The sequence below is a fragment of the Otolemur garnettii genome, unplaced genomic scaffold, assembly GCF_000181295.1.
Source record: "Otolemur garnettii isolate 467f Iridium unplaced genomic scaffold, OtoGar3 scaffold00103, whole genome shotgun sequence".
Classification (NCBI taxonomy): Eukaryota; Metazoa; Chordata; class Mammalia; order Primates; family Galagidae; genus Otolemur; species Otolemur garnettii.
In genome coordinates, this window is record NW_003852498.1 from 5,627,456 (window position 1) to 5,639,079 (window position 11,624).

The following is an 11,624-nucleotide window of genomic DNA, read 5'->3' on the forward strand; positions in this document are numbered from 1 at the left end:
TAGGCTTCTTGCTAATCACGTCCTTGTAAGTATCAGGACTGAAGAAGTGAGCAAAGACAATAGCGTCAAAGCCACTTCCCTACATTCATGTTATTTAAAACCCACTGACACGGTTGTCACCATGACATGGTAAGCTTGGATGATATATTTTGACATACACAAATTTAGAGCTGAAAAAAAGAGCTCTATGTACAACTTATCTCCCACCAGCTTTTTAATGAACTCAAGACAACTGAATTTAATTCTTTCAGAGTTTTGTTGAACAGAAAGCATTGCTTTAGATTGTTTGGAAGGCGAGAATTTCTTTGTCACGGGCACTGACTACATGGCACTGACTACATGGGGCAAATCATGAAGCATCTCCCAGTCTGGTTCCCTCATGTGTAGAAATGAGCAAGTGAAATTAGGTAATTCCCGATGTGTCTCCCAGGCCTAACGATGCTCTATTTCAGTTTATTGTAAGTTCCTGAAACTTTTAGAAAACAGAAGTTTCTCTAGGTCCTTTGTAAAAGTCTATCTTGAAAAATAATCATGAAGCACATCTGAAAAAAATCTTCTTGCTTGGTTATTAAATATTCAAGCATTTTTAAAGAGTCTGTCAAGTCAAAAATATATATTTGGGAGTTTTTCACACTGAAAATCAATATATAATCATTTAGAAAACATCACATAGCAAAAAAAATACTCTCTCGTATATAGTTCGAGTTGTAAAGATAAATATTATGTATCATTTAAAATGTATATGTCCATATTATAATATGTAACATTTTGAGCTTAAATCATAGTTGCTTGGGGCGTTCTATGAGATCAGCACGATTCTGGTGCACTACTCTGCTATCTTGCTTGCACATTCTAATCAGACATGAGATCCTCTTATTATAGATCTACCATAGAGAAAAAAAAAGTAAAAGTCATTTAAATCCCAAGCATTCACATAAGTAAGGTTAAAGAAACAAAAAGCCCCTGTTTGGGTGAGAACCTACCTAGCATTCTTTCATCACCGGTGAGTGCAGAAACAGACGAGAGCATGGAAAGAACTGGGGTAATCACACTTGATTCTCCTAACTTACAAGCCTTATTGACGGGCTTTTTTGATAGGTATTAGGAATTATAAAGGTTTGATTTCCTGACTCCTGATAATTTAGGGTTAGACATCAAAGGTTTAATTTTTGTCATAGAGGTTCTTGGTTGTCGTTGTTGTTTCTGGTAGGATTTCCAAAACAGCAGAGCATGAAATGGGCCTTAAAATGTATCAAGATAAAGGTAGATCTATTTGTGTACGGCAAATGATTTCACACGGGAAAATGGTAGCAGTAAAGGAGATAAAGTGGAACAAGAAGAAAAGAGGACTGTGGAGAGAGCTGGAGGACAAAAGTACGCATGTGTATGGGAAGAGGGTTGTAGAGGATTTAGTGAAGGAAATAAAGAGGAAAACAGAAATAGCTTATTATTAAAGACACAAAGGAAAACCAGCGTTTGAATGAAATTGTAACTTCAAGTGATTGTAAACAGTTTTTCCCTCTCCCCTCCCTTCTGGATGAAGGTTTATGGTCCGTTGGCAGATAGAAACACTTATTGGCAAACAGTTTGCATCTAATGCATTAAAATAAATTATCACATGCTTTCCTGAGGTGACTTTCACTCTCAATTTAGCATTCTTAAGGTACTTCCCATTCACTTGAATCATGAAAATATAGCTTAAAAATGAAAAGCAAATAGAAAGAAAGAAAGGTAAGGAAATGGGCTAGAAAAAAGTGAGACCTGATTTCTGAGTCCTGGGAGAGATAGCTGACACTCAAACAGGGTTATCAGGCTTCCTAATTCACAGTGAACTATCTAAGCCTATAGTCTGTATTGAAAGAGTTAAAAGTTTTGTCTTTGCAGGTGATATCTTACTTTGCAAAATAGCAAATTAATGCTCTTGACAGCAAACTCTCACACGTGCAATTCTTATGGTTCCTGTGGCTGAATAACTGCTATCACCTTGCTTGTTAGGACCTCTACTTATTGTGATTATATTTTTAATGTTTGATGTACTCTTGTTTCTGCATCCTTTCTATAGTTTCACCAATTACTCAATTATGCGTTGATTTATTTTCTACAAGGCAACCACAACTTACTATTCCTCTTAATGTCACCATTTAATATGAAAAATGTGATGTGTATGTGTGTGTGATTGCCTTGAGGCAATTAACTTCATTTGTTTCCTTCATGCTCATCATATGTGTTAGTTTAGTTATCTCCTGGCCCATCTTGGTGCAGAGGATTAAGCAGCCACTTCTTATTGGGTAAAAGCACTTTACTTATTTCTGTAATGTCAGCGGTAGTAATGACATCAGCACAATAACCAAGTACACTTTTCAAGGTTTTTCATATATGTTATCTCATGGGATCCTCACTAGTGCCTGGCAAGCCAAGTACTATTATTACTATTATGGTTGCTATTATTATTATTGTCCCAATGTTACAGATATTTTTAAAAAGACTGAGATTGTCATTTGCAAAGACATTAAGCAAGTCAGTTGCAAACTGGAACTTAAAACTCGTCGGGAAACTGCAGTGCTAAAATACTGATACAGGTCATCTGATTCTCTGTAAGGGCGTTAGGAGGGGTCAAAGCTAAGGAAAAAGCAAAAGCAAACGCAGGCTCCAAGCCTAGACAGTTTTCCCCTATCTGCTCATAGTATTAATGATACTGTAAGCCATTGATGAGAAGCCATTGATAAGGCAGGTGCCTCCCCGGTGTCTACAGCGAGACGGGTCCGGGGAGTGCATGCTTGTTGGCATGAGAATAGAAGAGAAATAGGCATTATGCACAAAATGCCCTTCTTTTTAGGGTGATATCATAATTTAATGGGAAAGAGTAGAAGAACGGGGTGTGTCTACGCATGTGTCTGTGTCTGTATGTGTATGTTTTCCCTGCCGACAGTGAAGCCCCAGGGTAGGGAGCAAGTAGAGGCAGAGATGAGCATAATTTACTGCTGTGATGCTGCCTTTGTATCCATGAAGCACTAACAGACTTTGGGCTGCTCAGTGTAGCAGGTGGCAAGAATAGAGGGTTTGAGTTTTGTTGTGGCTTTTAATGAAGCTCGGGTTGTACCGGTGTCATTAGAAAATATAAGAGGGAATACTAAAGGAAAGTGCACGTTCACCCTTAGATACAGAGTAAACATAGCATATTGTAGCAACATAGTCTGGTGGTTAAGTATATGGTTAACAATCAGATTGCTTAGGTTTGGACTTTATCTTTCTTCGCTTACCACTGTATAACGTGTACAAATTGTATAACCTTGCTGATTGTTGTTAGGAAAGTTAATGTCTTTAGTATTTATCAAATGTTTCATCATTTGCATCATAAGGATGATATTAGCATTTGTGAAAGGGCTGCTTAGAGGATCAAAAGAGTTAATGCAAGTGGAGCCTTTGCCCCCATTCCTGGCACAGAGTAAAAAATCAATCAGTGGTACCACTCACTATAATTTAATCTGTGCCATAAGGGCTTGCAAGCCAGTGTAAGGAAGTAAGTAACACGTCTGAGGATCACTGCTTCCAGGTCCCTGACAAAAGAACGTTCTCATTCCCCATGAGAAACCATAATGTAGAGAACTAAAGCCTGTGGGGAAGATTAGGACAGATCTACCACTTTGAGAAGTCACTTCTCTGAGTTGTTCTGGCATTTAATGGAATTATTCACTCAGTGAATTCAAAATTTTCTTTTAGATTTGTTTTCTTTTTGTTTTAGATTGTTTTGTTTTAAATTAGGTACTACATCAAAAGGATATTTGATATATCTTTGTCCTTTTGATATGACTGTGGGGGAGAGGTAAGTGACTTTGGAAAAAAATTACTTTTGTGTTTGTTCTGATTTTATTTCTACAGTTATTGGGAGCACATAAGTATATCGAAACTAATATCATGATCCCACACACATCATCTTATATCAATTCTGTGGTTGTGGAATAAGTAGTGATTCTGTCATTGGTGCTACACAAACTGATTACATGGGTTAAAAAACAATTCAGATATGGTGCTGAAATCTCTCTGCCTTAAAAGTTCTCTAATTCATTTAATTTTACAAAGAAAATTTAAAAAAATCACCTAACTGTTATATTAACTGACCTCTTTGAGAAAATGGTTTATATTTGCCCCCGCAAGACCAACAATTTCAGAAAAATATCTTATTCTGTTCTCATCCCAGCAAAAGTGGACAGAGGAAGTAGTGAAAATTGACCTCTACTTACCTTATTACCTTAAATAGTAATACTAAATTTTAACAAAAATTATTTAATCTTTCTATGTAATCTTAAAGCAATGCTACACAATAAAAAAAAATCAACCTATTCATTATCATTAATCTTATTTTCTTTTGGTTTTTTGCCTCTGACTTACAAATGATAGACAGAGTTTCTTTTAAAAAGAGGCTCAGGCAGACACTAATATATCACATAAATCTTTTCGATGATCATATAAATAACTAGAAGTAGGTATATCTTCTTTTCATAGATAAATGTCTAGAGGTATAATGAAAAAGTCAACTCTAAGGGGCAGTCAGAAAATCACAGGCAGAAATAAAATTGTAATTCATGTTGGTGTCACTGCAGTAACAAAGAATGAGCAGCTGAAAGAAAAGAGTCTAAACTAGTAAATAGACTAGGGATTCTAAATTTTCTCTAAAACTTAACCACCAAGTATTTTAAGTACATTTAAAACTATTATGTAAGGGAAAAAACAAAAAAAAGAAAGCACCAATATTCTCTTGGAACGGAATATACCAGTTACCCTTCTATGATATCACCTTATCCCCATGAAAAAGATTTGAAACATCCTGGAAAGGAGAAGAGGGGACAAAACTTTCTATCAGAAGGGAATTCTAAAGGAGACTAAGACAGGGTCAGAGTCACAGCTGGAGTGAGTTTAAGTAACCTTGTCCTCTTGCTCTCTCTAGTCTTCCATAAAACACAATGATAGATGGACAAGCTTAGATTATCATTAAAATATTTTTCTTGCTATTCACGACGTAACTTCCATTTGTATCAACGATCAATTCTCTGTAATTCATAGTGAAAGACTGGGAACCTTAATGTAGATTGTTTCAAGATCTTTTACATTATTTTAGAAAATGTGATCTTAAAAATGGCTTGCTTATGTACTGAGAGGCTACCATAGTATTGACGCTCTAGCAGGAGAAAGTTGGGCTGAGGTTAAAAAACAGTCATGGATAATTTCACAGAGTGAAGAGGTCACCTAAGAAAACAGAGCGGGTAGTATTTTTCAGCATGCATTTTGTGATCTACAAATATTAGTGCCCTCTAACCAACTCCTCCAAGTTTTTGTTTCAATAAATGTCAAATGGACTTTTCCCCACAACATAACTTCATCCAAACCACTGTCCTGCAAGTGTTCAAGTTCTATTAAAAAATCACAAAATTGAAATTCACCTTAAACCCAGTTTCATCTTCTTTTTAGAAACACATTCCAGTAAGCATATCTATGTTTAAAATATAATTGGTTTGTCACTGTTCTACTTGTCGCCTTTATAGAATTTCAGAATGCTACAGATTGAATTGAAATTAAATTCCTCTGCTAGTCTCAAAAGGACAGAGAAAGGAGTGAAGAAGGCAAGTAATTACAGGCACAAATCCAAAAGGTGTTTCATTCACACACCAAAAATTGTGAATTGCAAAGTTGTTTTCTTAATTGTGTGAACTTTTAAATTTGTTTGGAAGGATTTCATGAAAATGAATGCCTGAAACTCCAGAGATGATATAAAAGCAAAATATTTGACTCAATAGTTTGATATTTAATAAAAACATATTTATCCACATGATACTGAAGATTTTGTTTGAAATAGTTTTTAATTTAGAACATTTGAAATAGTCTCCTTGGGGATTTAAATGTATAAATATGGACATATACAAATATTCAAATATTTATATAGAGAGCGCCAAAAAATGTATTCACATTTTAAGGCAGGAGAAAAACTGTTTTGAAATTGCAATACTCAAATCATCTAGGACTTCTGCATTTATAAGATATACCAGAGACAGTATGTAAGATAACAAACATTATCAGCATATATGAGTATTAGAATCTCAATATAATTTTTTCCTTTCTTAAAATGTGTATGCTTTTCTTGGCAACAGTCCTATAACTTAATAACCCCATATTCACATACAGTACATCTGTGCACTACTTTTTCAAACTTGTTGACAATACCTGCAATAGAAAGGCAAATCAAAATACTGTGTTGAACGATTCAGCAAAATTGTTTTTGCTAATTCTGTATCAATTACTTGAATGCCACCATTCCCAGTTTTCTATGTCAGTTTCGGTCATAATCCATCTTCAAAAGCAAACTTAAAAATGAGAATTGTAACACCTCTGTAGAACAGTGCACTTTGTCGCTGAGCCTTTTAAATCTTTCCTGAAATTCACAGGCATGTTTTCTAATGGTGATATGATGAATAATACACCTTGCATGTAGAACAAGTAGAGTTCCTATAAATGAGTACATTTCTCTGCATGTGAAATTAAGCAAACTTCAAGACAACCTGGGAACACACTTAGTTGCATTTTAACTTTTATAGGTTAATGAGTTATTAAATCTCTTTGAAAACTTCTGCAATGGCAATAAAATTTTAATTCTCTAGCCTAAAAAATTAAAATGGGATTATTCAATCTCCTTTTAAGAAAAATAAGACCAAAACTAAGCTCCTCATTTACCTACTTGAAGTTTCATCCTATAGTTTCTTTCCTCTATATCCTTTACAGACATATATTTCGACACTGTCAATCACAGATAGAGGGTATGGAGGAAAATCAAACTATTAGGCCTCAGGATAATGCTATCTAATTGTCTAGTATGTCCAACTGGCACTTGACTTTCAGTTTTTGCAATCATATTTTACTATGAAGATGGATAATAATTCAGCTCAGCTGCATTTAAATTCTAAAGATCTTCTCTATATCTTCCCTTGAATAGCATTTCTAATTTCCATTCCATTTCTGAAAGTAAGAATATTAAGAACTTTGGGGGCAGCCACATAGCCAGTAGAACAAGAAGATACAGATAAAAGGACCCATAAGTATTCAAAGAGTTCCTTTTCTACTTTAAAGAGAAGATATTTTCCATTGGTGTCTTCATAACAAATGAGATGCAGCATATATAAAATAAAATTTTCCCATTTGCCCGTGATCCTCCTGCTAGTCAACCCAACACATGCTTTGTTTTACTGTTATCTCCAATATGATACAAATGTCTCACAATCTGTCATCAAATTTGAAGGATCTGATATCCCAACAAAGTAAATGTAATGAAATATATTCCATAGAACTCCATTAAGGAGGGAATGTCAGAAATTCAACTTATTTGTAAGCGAAATATATTCTCGAATTGAGGGGATGCAAGTGGCAAACTCTTTTAGATGCATAATAGGGTAGACACTTGGAAGGAGAGCAAAGTAAGCATGTTTTATACCCATTTATATACGGATATATTATCAAAGCATACAGAATAAGGTAGGTTCAGAGATGTGGCCCTCAACCTGCTCTGTGTCACAATATGGCTAGTGACATTGCTTACACAACTGATTGACAGAAGAACATCAAGTGTCTTGGCCCAATGTTGTCACAGAAACAAAAAGTGCTTAACAAAGATCCCCCAAATATACATGGATTAGACTGAGAGGAATCTCAAAGATCTTTGGGTCTGTCCCTCTCTTCTTGGTGGAACTGCACACACGTTAAGCTCTCTGACACAGAATGTGCAGTTTGAAGTCAGTAGCATTAGAGAAATCCCACGATTTGGATCGAAAGCATCCGTCTAAGCCTTGTCCCATCTCAAGATGGACTTCTAATGACTTTGAAAAATGTCAGGACATCTCCCAGGGAAAGGAACAGGAATGAGAGTGACCCCTTACGTGTGGACGTACTTGCATGTGTGAAGATACGCAATGATTTGGTAGACGTGTATGTCTGCTTTCTTACTTTCCTTGAGACCTTGAAAATATTCGATGCAGACTTTGTAACCCTTTGAAAGGATAGCTAAAATACTTGACACTTCAAAGATCCAGGAAGCATTCTGGAATTGCAAAACTAGCAGAACTGCAAAACAAATGTTAACACCCATGAGCAGGCAGTAGGGGGCTAAGCTCATGCCAGAGTCCTCTCTGGTCCATCTAGGACTGGCCCTCACCAATCTTCATCATGCCACCTTCTCTGTGGCCAGGGGCAGCGGAGGGCACCGCGAGCTCTGAGAGGGGCAGCTTCAGGCTCTTTAGAAAAAACCAGAAAACCCAGACGCGTAGGGCATGGGCCGCCGCAGGGGGCTGACACTTGCGCAGTGTTGGGGGAGTGCGCCATTGGCAAACTGGCGTTGCGTTTTAGCTTCCCACAAAAGGAGCAGAAGGGGGAGCTGTCGTTATACCCAGTGCCCACAGAGCCCCCTCTCCTGGCCGCTGCGCGCCAGCCACGGCGGGCGGGCGCCGAGTGTGCGGGCGAGCTCGCGTCTCTCTCTGTGTGTGTCTATTTGTGTAACTGTTTGCCAGTGACTGTCAATCTATGTGACAGAGACAGCGACGCTGGTGGAAAGTTCCCTCTCATAAAAACGCCCCCGGCGTCCTTGCTTTATCTGGGGCGCCTACTATGCTGTAATTGTCACCTCATCATCTTGCTTCCTCCTGGATGGGTTGTTTACAATTCTCTGAGTGACATATCCGCGTCTACTGGAGTTCTTCTCTGGGACCTTACTTCTCTGAAGGAAGAAAGCGGTTGAGGGGAAAGGAGGACCTGAAAAAGGAATGAATTCCCCTCCAAGCTGTAAAATGTCGTAGGCAAGGGCCCAGGACCGGACTCCGTGGGCTGCTCCCCCTTACTGAGCGCCTTGGGCAAATCGCTAATCGTTCGGTGCCTTCATTACTTCGTGCCCAGAATGGGAAAGCAGCAGCGCTTGGCTTACAGAGTTGTGAAGACTAAACGAATGAACGTGTAAAAAGCTTAGAGTCGTGCCTGTCACTTAATAGTCGCTACGTGTTAGCTGCTATTGACATTTTCATCAGTTGCATCACTGTGGTAAATGGAAGGAGCATTCTGGTCACTGTCCCCACAGGAACGCACCAAGTCTCGCTGCGTGCCCACGTCCCAAAGCAAAGGGGAGACAGAACCCTAACCCGCCCTGTCGGCGCAGTGCGGGACCAGCAGACACCCAGACCCCCTACCCGTGCAGACCCGGCTGCGGGGAACCCCTCCCCAGCCGCCTGCGCGCCACACCTGGGGCCGCTCTCCAAAAGTTGCCGGCGCAAAAGCCAACTGCTAGCGCACGAGCGCTGGTCCCTCCTGCACCTAGCTGGGGAGTGTGTTGGGGGCCGGGTGCGAGGGGAGTTCCTACCTGCCCCAGGTTTTTTCCCTTCTTACTGCCGCTGAAAGCCAGTCCTTGGTATACGCCCGCAGATCGATTGGCGGCCTGGGCAGGCATTTCCCCGCCCAGAGAGGACTTGATGGAGTTGAGTTTGGCCCGCGAGCTGCCGATCTGTGAGCTCTCCACCATCAGCACCGCGGCCAGTAGGAGTAGGCAGCGGGACGAATCCTTGCCCCGCATCAACGCGGCCATCTCCCTGCGAGGAGTCCCTGGGGTGGCGCAAGGCACGGAGGGGTGCGAATGCAAGGGGAGGGAGGACTCCAACACAGGGCCCCTCACTCTGGGCGCGTGGGCACGCAGACTCTGTTCCCCCAACCCTTCCTGGTTCTGAGACCCGGGAGCAAGTGAACTCAGTCTTACTCTTCAGGCCACAAGCTTGAGCGACCCACGTGAGACCCGCTTCTCCACCAGGGCAGGAAGTTCTGCAATAACTGGAAGCAATCAAAGGCGAGGAGCCTTCGCGCCAAGGAGGCGTGACCCAAGGTGCAAGGAGACCCAGCCCCGCGGACCGCACCGCTCTGGTTCCTCCTAGCCGGGCACTCCAGCAGTCCCGCCGAAATCTCCGCGGTTCAGTCCTTTTAATAGGTTGGAAGTTCGCACTAGTTTCTTCTCTTCGGACTCAGTAGCTTTCCTCACCTCTCTTTTTCTACCCTCTAGGATAGGATTCAACCATGGCAGGACACTAAGCGCTCCTTTTCGAGGTTAGCAGGAGCTAGAACGGGGGACCAAGAGCTGCCTCTGGATGGAACTCTTGAGATCTGAGGCGAGTCGAGGTCCCCCACGCTTGCAATCGCAGTTGCCCCAAAGCGTCACACGGGACAGCCAACCGCTGCCAGCCACGCAGCGATGCCCTGGGAGCGACTTGCGCTCGGCGCGAGCTCCCGCTCTCTCTCTGCGCTCTCCCCCGTCCTCTTGGCTTTTTATAGCTCCCCACAGTGGGTTTTTTTCCCTCCGCCCCAATTCAAGAGTGACAAAGAGTGAAAACTTCTCTCACCCCCACGCTCCTGCCCCCTCCTCTCTTGCCCTTCCGCTGCTCCTTCTCCAGCTCCCGCTCTTGCTTCTGGGTCTCCTCGCCCTCCCTCTCCTCTATCCCGTGGAAAAGCGAGATTCACCCCCAGAGGAACACTGGGGCTCCTAATTCCTGACAGGACTCCAGCGGGTGAAGGGACGTTTAGAAATAGGCGGGGAGGGGAGCAAATGTGGACAGGAGAGAGGCAAGGTGCTGCCACGCGTGGTGGCCGCCCCGCTCCGCAGCCCGACTGCGCTGGGAGAGCTGGAGAGAGCTGAGAGGAGGGAGCATCTGCGTTAGGACTGTGCTCTGTGTGAGCTCGGACTTGGGGTAAGCCGAGTGTGCCTGGCAGGCGTCACGTAGGTGCGCCGGGGGTGCCCAGTGGATGGGAATGGAGGCTTTGGAAGTAGGGAAGAGGACCCAAGAAGGGGAATATAAGCCTCTTCCCCCGGAGGCTTTGGGTCTTTTTAGTCTCCTCCTCCACTCCAGCCCCATCACCCCCAGAGCGTGTGTCCCTGTCTCTGAGGGGTTGGGAGGAAGGGGGACACCCCCTGGGTATGTATGCTTCAGGGCGGGACCTCCCCGCTTCAGGGAGCGTCTCTACAGTGCCACGCAACTGCCCTCTGTGCAAAGAGGAGGCCCCAGACCGGAATGAATGGGGGCAGAGAGCTTTTGAGGTCCTGCCTCCCTGGGCTTCCTGCTTCCTAGCCCCAGGAAATTACAAGGGAAGTCCTTCCTGTTCGCTGCCGTAGGCTTCCCAGGTCTGTTTCGCTTCTGCGGAGGTCACAGCCGCCGACTATGGGAGGGCCTGGGGCGCGCGGGCGCTTGGGGGCGCCAGTGGCAACCGCTCGGCGAAGCGGCGGCGAAGCGCTCGGAGACTCGGGCTGCCCACGCCAGCGCCAGCGGTGGTTTGGGTGCGGTTTGGCCGCCCAGCGCTGACTTCCAAAGTAGGGACCTGCTCAAAGTTGTCGCACTTCTCCCTCCTGGGCACTCACGTCCCACAGCAGAGAAATCGAAACTTTGAGCTACAACTTGGAGTTAGAAGGGACGGCTAGCAGCGAGAGGATACTACCAGTGCTGTCCTTAGACATTTTGAACCTACGTTCCTCTTATTTCACACCTGATCCCGGCAAACAACAGCACGTCCCGGAGCACGAGTTTAACTTGTCGCTAAATGAGAACGTTACTAACTCCTTTATT

General features: G+C 42.6%; 1 protein-coding gene across 1 annotated transcript in view; it reads right to left on the reverse strand.

Moving 5' to 3' along the window:
• DKK2 (dickkopf WNT signaling pathway inhibitor 2) overlaps positions 1 to 9,607 on the reverse strand; it is a 93,000-nt gene extending 83,393 nt beyond the window's left edge. The window contains exon 1 of the mRNA XM_003796342.2: positions 9,386 to 9,607. Coding sequence (XP_003796390.1) covers positions 9,386 to 9,607 — 222 coding nt within the window. The remainder of the gene's footprint in view (positions 1 to 9,385) is intronic.
• Between the last annotated feature and the right edge of the window lie 2,017 nt (positions 9,608 to 11,624).